Genomic DNA, 14,513 nt, shown 5'->3' on the forward strand with positions numbered 1-14,513 from the left:
CATGTGTTAGACGCAGAAGTGGTTGGAGAAGAGAGAGAGAGAGAGAGAGAGAGAGAGTGAGTGAGAGAGAGATACAGATTGGACAATGTCAGCTAACAGAATTTGGATGAAGGCCTCTACCTGGGGTACAAGCTCTCTTCCATCACTCTCTCTGTCTCTCTCGCTCTCCTGCTTTCTCACTCTGGTCAAACGCATGCCGGGTGCTCATTTTCTTTCCTGTTGTCGTTTCATTTTCGGCACTTTTATGCGATAAAATATTTAATTATATTTGGCAGTAGTTTTCGTTTGTGCATTGTGCGGTTTGGTCGTCAGTCGGTGGGTCCAAACATTACCTTGGGGAGACCAGAAATTGCATTTTAGGGTTGGGCCTGGCCACAAAAAAGGATAAGTCATTCCCTGTCTGTCGATCCTTCTCTCTCTCTGTCTCTCTGCGTTTCTCTTTTAGCCTGTTTATTTAACCATCAAATGTTAATTTCATACACAAATTCAATTGTTTTATCCAGGTGCCACTGTAGTGGTTGTCGTTGTTGTTGCCGCTGTTGTTGTTGTTGTTGTTGTTGTTGTGCTTGTCGTCGTCGATGTTGTTGTTGATGTCGATCTTGTGGCCAGAGGTCTCTTGATTATGGTTATACGCACACATCCACTATGATCCACATGCTCTCCAATTGGAGCACTGTCACTAGCATTGAAATTCATTAAAGCCACACAGAGAATGAGCAACATGAATCGCTCCATAGTCGTAGTCATCATACGCAATCAGGCGGCATTCATAAATGAACTAACAATTCTGGTCAACTCGTCTGCTGACTTTATATAGAGAATCGAAACAAAACAAAACTGCCATTAAATGTGGGTATAGAAATAGGCAAAAAAAAAAAAAAAGACAAAAACTATGCCATTGTCTCTGGTCAATTGCAGCGTTTTTACTTCACTGCAATTGCACTTTATCAATAATGCGATAAATTCTCGCCTTTTTCCATAGAAATTGTCGTCATTTGTTTACCTCTGTGTCTCTCCATCAATCAACCGCGTCCTAATAATAGTTGAGTATTGACTTTTCAAACCTTTTCCCCGTTTTTTATGCTTTGCAAATAGAATTATCATTTCAATTTCCCTATGTAAATCATTTCGAATGGGTTTAGGAAAAGACTAATTATATAAATGTTCACAGATCATCGCTGAAATGTAGTTACTAATTGCATCACATGATGGCAAGTAGTGAATTTTTCATTGAAACAGCTAAAGTAATTATGTATTTGCTTTGAAAAATGGACACTTAATTGAATCTTTCAATAAATATAAACGGCTTTTCAAACTCAAATCTTAAAGGGCCGATCGTGAGCACTTAGACCACTTTTGGAAAAACTTTTGATCGAATCCAATCCGACCAAATTGCATATATCGACGGCGGTGTTAAATGGTTCATTCGTTTCAAATTTGCCCATATAATTCGGTTTAATGGACGACAGTGAGGACCTTCTTTCTTGAAGCTTTCCATAGAGTATAAATAATGACAGCTAAAAGAAAAAGTTTTTTGCTAGCTAAGAATGGAAACCAAATTGAATCAACAGAAAGAAATAATCCACTCCTTTTTTATGCTTTATCACTATATTTATTTAACATTTGTTTATATACATATAATAATTCGTTTGCTATGCGATATCATTTCGTACAAATTGTGGGTCAATTGTTTTTCAGCCAGATGAAGCGGTAGTACGGGGTGGGCCAGGTGGGCGTCCACTTGGGGGTGGGCCAGGCGGTGGCGATCCAGCCACAGATCCTGATCCAGATCCCACATTGCCATGCAGACTAGCCACAGTGGTGGAATGATGATGTCCGGCATTTGCAGGTCCGCCTATTTTACCGGCAACTAATTGCTAAGAGGAATGAATTGTAAATTTCGTTTTAGTTGGTAATGAGAGGAACAAAGTGAACTTACCAGCAGCAAGGCTAGGGTCAGAGCGATCAGTAGATAGAAGCGCATGATGGAATGGTTGCCATTGATGTCGAGGTTGTCGCTTTATATTGTAAATGCGGCTGGGTAATTGCGATTGCTAGTGGCCAACCATACAATTATAATGTCACATTAAAAACTAATTGAGGCGTTGATTTTGTACAAATTTAATTTCTAACTACTTCGTCGCTTTACCACACAATTATCTAGTGCAGTGGACCTGCCAATTCCAAGTCAATGTTATTGTTTGTCCGTTGCCTAACAAAATGTGTCTATTATCAAGTAAACAAACAAAGTAAAAACATCCACTCGATATTGACAAAAGAATGAAATCTCTTCACTGAAATTGATGCCTCTCTGTCTGAATGGAAGGGCATTGGATGCCATCATAAGCCACTCAGATTCTTATGTCCTTCACTCGTGACTTGTCGCCAGCTATTTTGATCAACTGCCATGTGAGAGATTGAGATAAGCATAAACGTGTCAAGAAACTTTTATGACGACTTCCTTTTTCCTGAGGTATATGAATTCTATATGAATGCACAGGGATGGGTGGGGTGTGGAGTGTGGTGCGAGGTGCGTGGTGCGAGGTGGGTGGGTATGAAATCTCATGTAACTGAACTTTGACAGATTTGCCAAAGCAACAAAGATACATGGCGAAGAGGGCGAGAAGTCGTAAACTACATTATATGATTCCGAATCGTAAAATGTTCTCCAGTTTGTTTTCTTTTTTTTTTTTTTTTCTTGCTCTTCATTTTATTGGATTTTTATATGATAAGCTTTGACAAGAAGAAGAAGAAGACAGAGCGAGGGAGAAATGAAAAAGAAGAAGAAGGAGGAGAACTGAAGTTTACTTATTTATTTTTTCCAGCATTTTTTTATTCTGTGGCTTCGAAAAGCACTTAGAGGCCAAATAGCAGGCTCTTATCACAGATGCTTAAAGGTGTGGCTGGTGGGGAAGGGGGGAGGACAGGATATATACAAAACATATATGAAAAGGGAAATCAAACAAACAATAAATTGAACGTTGGAACATTGTTGAATGTCAAAGATAGCCAACTCACCCACACACAAGACTTGTGTTGTTGATGTGGGTGGTAAATGGGTCGATGGGTGGATGGATACAACAAAGGACATACACCGGGCCAGCAAAACGCATGCATATCCTATAAACATTAAGGATATCCTTGAGTAGATGCAATTTTCTAACCAATATAATTCATAAATTTATTTTCAATCCTTTCCGCACATAAATTTCCATATTATGCTCACTCCATCTCTATCTAACATACACTCTCTCTTGCACACATTATTTTTCCCTAGGCCTATTGTCCAGGCCATGTCCTGCGAGTATCTCTCTACATATATATATGTGTGTATGTGTGTGTGTGCATTATTATTTGTCGTCGTGCTTGTCATTATTTATATGGGCAGGCGAAAGATAAGTTGCTGCATTTGTATCCAAGGATGCAGTCCAGGTCCTGGCAATTATACAAATACTCACTCCCACACACACACACACACACACACAATCACACAGTGTCCTTTTGTGTTGTGTTCACTAGGCCTGCCAAGGTTGTTGGCCCAAAATTTTGATTTATAAATGCCAACACCGAACCAAAACTCCACATCTCCAACTCTAACTTCGTCTTTTGTCTCCACGGCCCATGCATAGGAGGAAGTTGCAGTTACTTTTGCTGACGTTGTCCCTTACCCAAGAGCTTGGCCAGCACCAAACCAAACCAAACAGGATAGAGAGAAGAGAGAAGAGAGCGGTGAGCAGCAGCAGAGGACGACCGAGGATGGCAAAGGATCTCGGCCAGTCACAGAGATGGAAACTCAAGTGGCCATTAATATATCAGTTCAATTCATATTTGAAATTTTGCATTTCCTAGCAGCCAACAAGGAGTCGGTGGGTCGAGTCCAGTCGACAGATCCTTGTGCTGCTTGACCCCGTTCGCACTTGCTCCCCACCAACCTCCACCCACCGCCCACCATCACACTCCCGTCCAATCCAATGAGCATACGCACACGATTATGATTTGTGTCTTACTTAATGCACAGACGTAAGGGTTTCGACTGCACTACGCAAAATACATGAATCAGATAAATTTCGGTAGAAAAAATCTTAAACGGAGCTTCATTTTTCTTATATAAGGATTCCATAACTGGAGAACAATGTGAAATATAATTTCGTAATATTTGCCTAATGAGTTTTGAATCTCAAAATTGTAATGGATCCGTGCTGGCTCATTTAAGGAAAAGTTTTAGTTTTCAAGAAGATTCTGAAGATTTCAATTTCCTAAGAAATCGAAGTTAAGCTCTTTGAATTTGTGAATCGTTTCGCCAAGTGCATTTGTGAGTCGAGTTTGAGTTCCGTTTAGCATCCGGTCGGGTCGTCTCAATCTGATTGATTTAGAATTCCAATTGAGACTGCATGAAATATGTTTGTCTCATGTCTGGCTTCTGCCTGCTGTCGACCTACCTCGCATCCCTCTTGGGTCCATCATCTACATATCTATCTGTTTCTCGTTGTTCTGCAGTAGTTATGCATGGGCATATCCTTTTGCAAAATTTGCATTTTCCAACAATTGCACACGGCAGCAACAGCAGCAGCGGCAGCAACAAGAGTTGCAACAGGAGCAACCAGGCAGCCATCTAGACAAGCAACAACGACGACGACGACGACACCGACTTATTGGTATTCCATTGATTTATGACACTTGTGAAACAATTTGGAAAATCACAGATTAGCAGCAGGCGACTGGCATCAAGTCTCCATCCCAACTCCACCTTCAACTTCAGTCCACCTGGCTTGGTCCTTATGGCAGACCGAACTAATTACACCCTACGTCTCATTGGTCCAGGTATGAGTATTGCAAATTTTGTATGGAACTTTGTTATGTAAATCGAGGAAACTCTCTGCCTTTGATTTAATTGCATATGAATTCATGCACACACACACACCCACACACACACACACCTTGAATTGGGACAGGTTTGACATAACTCTAAATAAAAGGTACATTTTATGTGCATTTTATTAGCTTTTGAGTTCAACAGGAAATTAAAATAAAATGTCTGGTAAACGTTTGTCTGGTAAAGTTTTAAATTTTATTTTATATGTGTATATATATTTTTTTTTCTTGGTGATCAATCAACGATTTAATTACAGGAATGCTGGTCTATAGAATCAGAATTTGTTCACTTGAATCCTAATTTGAGTCACCAAAGAGTAAATTGCTTGGTTACAGCTTAAATTCTTTCAATCAATGGCAATGAAGATGAGATTTTGTATAGAGACTGATTACTAGTTAAAGATCGGCTTCTTATCGGACTAAGCTAACAGTTTAATGGTATTGAGGACTTTTTAAATCCCATAGTTGGGTTTTTTAAGAATGCACGTCTTTTGGCCAAACTGCGACTACAGCTGAGATTTATATTTCAGCAGCTCTGCGCTCCCTCTCTCCACCCGCTGCCCCAATATCTGCTTCATCACCCGTACACAATTCTATTTGCTACCTCCTTCTCTCATGTACGTGCAGTGATTAGCTGAGGGCAGGGCCAGGCCAAGGCAGGTCAGGGGAGGGTCAGTCTACAAACGATTTGTTGCATGTTGTTGCAATTGATTGTTGCAATTTCAATTTTGAATTATGAGGCAAGGCCTATGGCTTGGCATCCTTGCATCCGTTTCCGTTTCGAATATATATGTATGTATGAATGTATGTGTGTGTGTGTGAGAGAGAGTGTTTGTGATGTTAAGCCCCAAATTTGTGTGTGTGTGTGCGTGTGTGTGTGTATTTGCAATGTGTTGCAAGTTGCATTGGCAGCGTCATTCAAGTGTTTAGTGATTTATTGAATGCCGTTGGAGCAGTTGCATTGTTGCCTCTCCATCTGCCTCAGTCTCTGCCTCTGCCTCTGCCTCGGCCTCTGGCTGAGATTAGCACAATGGCTTTGAGCACTTTTGACAGCTAAGATTTGTTTATGGGGAGGCCTTATCTTTTGTCAGAGTCAGAGAGTTGTACTCCAAGTTGGCATTGGAGTTGGAGTTGGAGCTGGCGAGTCTGGAGATGTCTGAGCCTGATTCATGTCTTTGCATATTGGTAACAAATTTGTGGTAATTGATTTGAAATTGATTAATTAAGTTTACTCATTCTGCCTTATCCATTTAGCTTGCATCTCCTCGCATTGCTTTAAACTTCTCATTGCTCTTTATTTTCCCCCCTTGCATTCTGAATGACCACAAAAATTTGAAGAGCTTTCGCATTTTGGGCTCGGTTACATGTTTCAATGTTATCGACACGATATTTGACATATTGAATAACAGTAAAATGCTGCCAGACGACAATATGGCTAAGGTCGTAAGGTCGAGGGGGGGTACAGGTTGGAGACTAACCAATGTAGAGGATGTGACATGGCAGACGTCTGGCTGGATGCTGATGCGGCTGAAGCTGGGGCTGCGGCTGTGGCTGCGGCGCATATTTGTGGCTGCCTTTTGGCATTTGGCTGCCAAATGGTGCATATGGCTGAGATTGAGGAGATTTGTGGAGGCGGCAGGCAGCCGGCACATGCAAAAATATGCCAAATCGGTTTAACAAGGCAGCAAACAGGGAACGTTAAAGGCAACAAGGACTACAGCGACTGCGATGAGAGGCCATGATTGTGTTGACACACCAACATCGCCGACATCGATGCCACTGTGCGTGTGTGTGTGTATGTGTGTGTGTGTGTGTGTATGGGTGTTAACATACATCAAATATTGACAGTTTACTTAACACACCCACACACACACTCACACACATATACAACTTGGCTCCTTGGTAATTGAGAGCTTCTTCTTGTTGCATACTATTAGGCCACAAACCACAAAATCGGCCATATTGAAGCATAAACACATTTCAACTTGACTTGAAAGGGAATTTATTCAATTTATACTTTATACATTTATTGGAAACATTTGAGAGGAATATCAAATTTTCTGTCTTTAATGTTTCTAAACATTTATTGGCATTTGGCACTGGTTTTAATGGAGTAAATTGATGAATGCATGATCAATTAATTTAATTCTAATTTTCAAGAATATTCGAATATTTTTAGAGGGAAAGAGAGATTTCTTCTAAATACTTGCGTCTTACTTCCTTTATACAGAATCTAAGCCTAAAAGTCATCTGTCCATTTTCAATAAACTCAAATGCAAATTGTTTTTCTCTCTCTCTCTCTCTCTCTCTCTCTGTCGCTCTATTATTCCTGACCATTTTGCATAATGTCATTTGTTTCGTTTTTGTTGTTGGTTTTTGTTTTGTTTTTGGGTTATGATTTATCAATGCTTTTAAGTGCAGCCAATATGAGACGCCCGTCGGTCTCTTCCGGTTCCCCCCCTGTTCGACGGCAATCTATGAAAAGCAAAGAAAATTTACATAAGACATCGGGAAAGAAAGAAAAAAAAGGAAAGAAAGAAAGGGGGGGAGATGGCAAATGGGAAATGTCAATTTGAGTGAGTTGTTGTTGCTGTTGGAGTTGGACTTCTCATTCCCATTTCTTATTGATTAATGGCTGTGATTTTTTCATATTATCTGTAAAGTTGAAATTGTAATTTAATTTAGAGGCTACCCTCTTGAAATGCAAATGAGCAGCAGTTTGGCAGTCTGTCTCTGCTATTGTGGCTCTCTGTCATCTCTCTCTCTCTCTCTTGTGGTGTAAGGACCTTCTCCATCCCCCCCCATCTGTAAGACGTCTGTTCACAATTCTCCATCGTTGGCGATTGTCAATTGCATATCCTTTTCGCATTAATATTTCATTAACAACATTTTGCGGAAGTTTGATCTTCTGCATCAATGGCTTGTAAAATTGACTTGACAACCCACAAGCCAAAGCCCAAGCCAAGTCGAAGCTCAGTCGAGGCCAAGGCAACAAAGTTCAGTTCCACAGAATCTTACGACAACTTTTTGTTACTGTTTTCGGCCTTATTAGATTAATTTCATTTCGGTTTTTCTTTCGGCGTAATCATCCTGTTGATTCACCAAAACCCAACCCTCCAACATCACTCTCGCCGCAGCCGCCGCCGCCGCCGCCGCCGCCGCCGCCGCCTTTTTCTCTATGTGTTTTGAGATATGCAAATTTCGTTTTTCTTTTCCCGGTTTTGGCAACCCTCGAAGCATCCATTCAGCTCTACTTTCAATTTCGCTGCTCTGGCGCAATTTTCATTATTTATATTTTTTCCATTTTACTGATTATGATTTAAAGCAGCGTCCTTGGATCCCTCCGATGTTGTAACTCACACACCCACCCCCCTCCCCCTTTCTGTGCACGCTGCCGCTCTGTCGTGATTGCTGAGTATCAATTTCGCCAGCAGTTTTGCCAATTTTTCAAACTCCAGAGAAAATTTTAAATAAGCCATTAACCGCAGTCAACGGGCCGGGCCGCCAGTCGCCAATGTTCAATATATCACAAGAAAATTTTTGAAATCGCTTTTCCCGAGGGCAGTTGCAAAGGTTCTTACAGAGAATTGCCAACTAATGACTCTGAGCTTAAAGAAAATATCTCATGTGGTTGAGCAACCCTCGCACTGATAGCCCAGTTACATGACTGATATTTGCATGATGCCCGCTAACTACGCCTGTCAAGTGGGATTTTGTGCGATTTTTCTTGTAAAGCGAGCGGGTACGACTCACTGCTCTCTGCCCCCGAACCATCAGCGACCTCCAACCCCAAGAACGAGCTCGCAGCGTATTGAACGTACATCAGGGCCCAACAAAGCCTTAACTTGACTTGAGAAGGGGGGAGGTTAGGTTGGATTTTTTTGGCATTAGCTGTCGCGGTGGCATGCATGCCGAAAATTGCGTTGTTTTGCGTGTAACCGCGCGTGGTAATCAAACACGCAGCAGCAGCAACAGCAACAGCAAACGGCTGTTCGGGCGTCGTTGGCGACCCCCTCAATTGGCAGTTGTTGGGCGAGCCCCTTTGCCCTCTGCCATGGTTTGGCATGTCGTCGTCGTTGTATGTAGAAATATTTAGTATACTTTTCGGCGTATAGATAGATTGCGAGGTATTTTTTTAAATCTGACCAGAAATTATTGAGATAGAATATGAGATGCTTGTATGTATTTACTTTTAGTTTCGTTATATTCTTAGCTTTCCTATTGATAATGGTTTGCTTTGATAATGCCAGAGCAATCCATGCATAAAGATCAAGTCCTTAACATGCGAATAAACTGAACTAAACTGTATGTTCTTGAAATTTAAAGCTAAGCCATCTTAATTATGTAAATGGATAAGGGAAAATTTCACTATCTATGGGAAATTATTAAATGGTTTACCTTCTGGGATCAATTAAATAACACACATCAACTGCTTGTGAATATTAGTGTTGTAAAATGCACTTACAATTAATTCTAAAAAGATAAATCTTTTGAGCAGTCCTCGATAGATGAGTTGTCTAAGTGGCCCAGTCATTTAGGCAACTGAACAACGGTGATCCGGACTCGAGTCTCAGGCTAGTGTATGGATGCACATAGTTATCGTCTAGTTGCCAGTGCTTGTAAAACATAGTTAGGTTGATAGTTTTGCAACTATTTCCTATACATTATAGGTATAATAATAATAAAATCTTTTGACTATGATTTCATTGGATTTTCTTATCAATTATTCTTTAGTTAAGTAATTAATATGGTAAATATAAGTGTGTTTGTTTCTTAAACAAGTGAGGATATATCATACACCATACGCACACAAACACAGACAGAGATATACACACACATACATATCAATTTATTTCATTGAACTTCCGGCAGCCCAGGCATTTGCCTGCTAGCTGCCAAATAGGGTGTCAGGGTGGTTGGATGGATGGATGGATGACTGGATGGAGGTCGCGTGAATGGATAATGGGGAGAGAATACTGTTCGCAAATATGTTGCCAATTCGACGGCGCATTGACGTTTGCCTTTTGTTTGATGACGTCGCTGTCGTCGTCAACAGCTCAAACTTAAGTTGCTAACGAGCAGCGATGCCGCCGCAACATTAATAAAAAATTTCGCAATTTTTTTGTACGTTCTTTCATTCTTTCGTTCACTTCATATGTTTTGTCTGGGGCGGGAATGAAGCTGCCGCTGCCGCTGTTTTTTTTTTTTTTTTTTTTGTGTAATTTTTCAAATATTGTTCAATTTGCGAACGCGCGTTTAACGATGTGTACGTAATTTAAGTGCCCACTGCCTTTGGGCCATGGGATGCAGTGGGATACATTGCGGGGGATGGGAGAGGTGCCTTTTGAATTTTTACTTTGATGATGATGCGGCACATTTCGAGAAATCGCTTGTGCCCATCAATATGAGCGAGAAATATGATTTAATTACATTTGATGAAAAATTTTAATTGTATTTGAATGGCGTTTCGGAAAAAAAAACAAGAACAAATTATCGCTCACACTCTTTATATACTATAAAAAGAGTGTAATTGGTCTTATGCCTTCCTCGACTTACTAATAATTAAATTGTTTATTCAAATAAAAATTATTAATTGTGTACTTTTATTCTTACTTTATATTATTTATTAATGTAGTCATATGAAAGATTGTACTATGATCCACTATGGTTTTTACTTTGAATGAATTGAATCATAACTAAACATTTTGGCCCGTTTTATTTACTAATGTTAAGGTAAGAAAGAAATTAGATATCGATAGATGAAAAAGGACTAAACTATTTTCTTATCCCAAGGGGATTTCTCTTTGTTGGCAGTTATTAGTCCTTGCCATCGTGTTTTTTGTAGCCCGTTTTGGTCATTGTCATCATGCTTCTAGTCCTGCTCCTGCTGGTCGCAATGCCCTTCCCTCCCACCATGCGTCTCCTTAACCACTTAAATAGTTTTTATCATGTAATTACCGCCGCTGTCGCCTACCAGACGCGCATCCTTTTCTGCGCTAAACTTTTTCCAGTGCGGCCGGCGGCTTCCGTGATTTGTGCGGCCGACCATTGCACATGGTCGGATGGGTGGCTGGGGGGGAGGCATGTGGGCGTTGCCAGAGAGGCCCCCCAACTGGGCATTGCGTGTATTACAATAATTTTTAATTACCGGCGTAAACGTAATTATGAATTTTTATTTTGCATTTTCTGCTCTGCATTTTCTGAAATATATTTCCCATTTTTTTTTCTTATTCTCTCTTTTTCTTTCTCTTTTTTAGTGTGTGTGTGTATGTGTGTGTGTGTTGCCTCTTTTGGTTGTTGTCGCAGTGATCCGGTCCAGGATATGCACAAAGGCTTTGAGTTAAGTACGATGTGTGGGATAAAAGGATGCGAGTGTGGGAAAGGGAAAGGAGAAAAAGTCGGAGCCAGTTGGATCAGATGGAAAATGCAAAGAGTTTTGCCAGATTTTTTCTTATATATTCACGAGTTAGACATGGTCGGGAGTGGGTGGAACTGGTCGGGGGCTCTGATGTCACAATCAGAAGGCGCGACCGGCTGCACGCAATTATCACAAGTGACGTGGAGCGGATATACTAACCTACCTACCGACCTACCTACCAGCCAACCAACAAGCCAACCAACCTGCCCACCTCGCCAACTTCTCTGCCGCCACTTCATCATCGTCCAGGGCAGCGAATAAAACAATAAGTGCTGCTGCATGCTTTCAGGCGTCACTGCACCAAATGCTTGACGGCAAACCAAATGCCAAAAGTAAGAGAGAAGAACCGCGCGAGGGGACAAGAAGGTAGGTGGTGTCTTGGCTATGGGTACGGTCATGGGGTAAGCGTAGAGTGTGCCAGTGGTCTGAGTCGAAGGAAGGACTGAGAAGGTTCGGATTTTTATGGTTGCCCGCAGCGGCGGGCGCCTCATTACAGAGTGCGCGGGTCGTCAGCTCATCAGCCTTAACCCCTTTCCGCCATCTGTGCCTTCCCAAAGGCACAGTGTCACCATTATCGAAAAAAATTAAAAACAATTCCGTAAGTTAAGTGCATCTGACAAACTAATTGAATTTGTGCAATTGAAGAACAAACGCAAAAGATCACTACGAAGCTCATTTAATTGACTCAACGGCTTAGGAGACTCCTGACCCCTTTTTCAGGGTAACATTAAGATTGTTCTTGAATCTTTCCTATATGCTAGAGCTTAGACTTTTTTATATTTCAAGAAAGAAATTAATGCATCACGTTTGGCTTTATATTCCATTCTACATTGCCCTTGACGAAATTTACTTCAACCCTTTATGTTTAGGCCATCATCTGTTCTTCTAACAGTTTTTACCATTTTTCTTGAGTTCATTAAGATCACCTCTTATTGGTTTTGGAACCACTGTTTTGGGTTTGTTTTCAGTCTCCCACTACTATTTCATTACTTCTCCATTTTCATCGTCGTCGAGTGGGAATTTTTTTTGTTTTGTTTTTGTTTTTTTTTCTTTTTTTTTTTTTTTTGGTTTTTTGTTCATTTTTTTCTGTTGTAGTTTAAGCTGATGCTGCTGCCGCGTTGCATTTTTAGCTTCTTCATTGCGCTTAAGGACTTTTGACTTTTGTTTTATTAGTTGTGACCTCCTGTACCCAGTCGCCCCATCCCCACCCATTCACCCATCCACCAACCATTGCATCTTGCTCTTACCACTTTGCTTACTGACTGCCTGGTACCTTCACTTATCCTCCTTTATTTCACATTTTCGCTGCCTCTTTCTCACTCTCAGTGTGTGTGTTCTGTACTATTTCTCATATTTTTAATTTCTGCACTTTGTCCCTATTTATCCTGGCGTTGGCAGTTTTTAATTTCTCTGCTTTTCCGGTGCAAAGTTAATGAATAATTGTGCGCACTTTTGCGGCAAACGGAGACGACGACGACGACGCCGACGAGGACGATGAGGACGAGAACGACAACGATGGCGACATTCCACATTTTTTTTCCGCGAGCCACATACATTGAATTGATAGAGGAAGAAGGCGAAAGGCAGAGAGAGAGAGAGAGAGAGAGAGAGAGGTGAAGGACTTGAGCGGACGGGGAAGCTAGTGCCTCAGTGAATGGCGCAAAGTGTGATTGCATCCGGCGCCTTAATGAGTTCTTGATTTAATTCTTTTTCAGCTGCGTTTCGCATTCTCCTTCTTCTGCTTGCCATTTTTCTCTCTCTGTCTCTCTGTCTCTCTCTCTCTTTTTCTCTCCTCTGTTTTTTTTTTCTTCTTTTTTTGCACTTACTTCTCCTGCCTCTGGTCGTTTCTCTTGTTTCTGCTGCTCCTCGAGCTGACGTTGATTTCTTGCCATTTGCAGAGGGAGTCCAGTTCCAGTTCAGTGTCATTGTGAAGCTGTGGAAATTGGTTGACGAAAAGCGCAGTGAAACGGAAACGGAAATAAGCCAGCAAGAAAGCGAGAAAGAGACATCTTCTGTCAGGCGAGGCGGAAGGAGTGAGATCAAGAGCAGCACGAGCTTCATAATTAGCTAGAGGGGAGGGATGTGGGCAAGCCAGTCTACCTGCAGCTCCAGTGCGAGGCAATTGAAGATCTTTCAACTTCATCGACACTAATTTGTCTCCAATGAAGTACTAAATGAGGCCCTCAAGTGTGTGACCAGCGAAATCAGAGAATGAAAACTCAAAAGCCGAACACCGAATGCCAAGAGCAGCCAAGACAATGCAAAAGAAAAGTAAGAATATGATTCAAACTGAAGTGCCAAAACGACAACGAAATGAAAATGGCAAAACAACTAAACAAACTACAAAAAAAAAAACAAAGAAAGGAAAAGGTAAATGGAGATGGTAACAAAAAGGACTTGGCCGGAGCAGTAAAAAGGACAGCCGAATCGTGCAATGCGTAATCAAAGTGTACTGGGACTCTAGGACTAAAGCCAGTACCAGAACCAGAACCAGAACCAGAACCAGACGACGCCACATCGTTGTTCACATCGTCTTAGGTGGATCAGCAGGACGTTTGGTGTATTCTTTTTGCCTGGCCTGGCGTCCATAGTCCCCACGCTCCATGTCTCCTGCCAGTCCGCCTTCCCGCCTGCCTCATCCATCCCATCCTCTGCCCTGTCAGACACAATGAGCATCATTGTGTTTTAAGTGCGTTTGCTGCTTTGTCCTGGCGCTTAGTTCAGTTCACTTTGGTTTCGTTCAGTTCGGTTCAGTTCGGTTCGGTTTGGCTTGGCTTGGCTTGGTTGTTTATTTATTCTTTTTCTTTACCCCATCTACATTTTTGGCATTGGTTTGGCCATGTATTTCCGTTTGCCGTATTGTCTCTTGTAGGCAATATCCCCTTCTCCATCGATGTCTATCGTCTGCACAAGAAAGTGGCCAACAGGACAGCAGCATAGACACTGGAGCTGGAGCATTGACAGAAGCAAAGGCAGACACTTTACTTTTGGCCATTGTCCCAGAGCCAAATGAAAAGCGTTTTCAAATTAATTGATTAAAGTCCATTACAAGTTGCTCCCAAAATGACAGTGGCAATTGTATGAGGAATGACTCTAAAGGACTCCTTGGACTGCTCATGTGTATGGGCATGGACATAGGGTGGTGGAAGATATCGTATGCAGTTGGGGTTGAAATAGGAAAGAGTTCTTAGCCGTATGTTAGGTGTGGAGTTGCATATGGCAT

General features: G+C 41.5%; 1 protein-coding gene across 1 annotated transcript; it reads right to left on the reverse strand.

Annotated features, from left to right (window-relative positions):
* Positions 1 to 436: 436 nt before the first annotated feature.
* Positions 437 to 802, reverse strand: LOC6644613 (C-type lectin domain-containing protein 141). Its single transcript, XM_002067478.4, has one exon. It carries the CDS (start codon positions 748 to 750, stop codon positions 496 to 498), a length of 255 nt encoding a protein of 84 aa, XP_002067514.4. The 5' UTR covers positions 751 to 802; the 3' UTR covers positions 437 to 495.
* Positions 803 to 14,513: the final 13,711 nt, after the last annotated feature.

This window comes from Drosophila willistoni (assembly GCF_018902025.1).
Source record: "Drosophila willistoni isolate 14030-0811.24 chromosome XL unlocalized genomic scaffold, UCI_dwil_1.1 Seg142, whole genome shotgun sequence".
Classification (NCBI taxonomy): domain Eukaryota; kingdom Metazoa; phylum Arthropoda; class Insecta; order Diptera; family Drosophilidae; genus Drosophila; species Drosophila willistoni.

Excerpts from the sequence above, each read along its gene's own strand:
- LOC6644613 (XM_002067478.4), bottom strand. The coding sequence starts at position 750 with ATGATGACTACGACTATGGAGCGATTCATGTTGCTCATTCTCTGTGTG.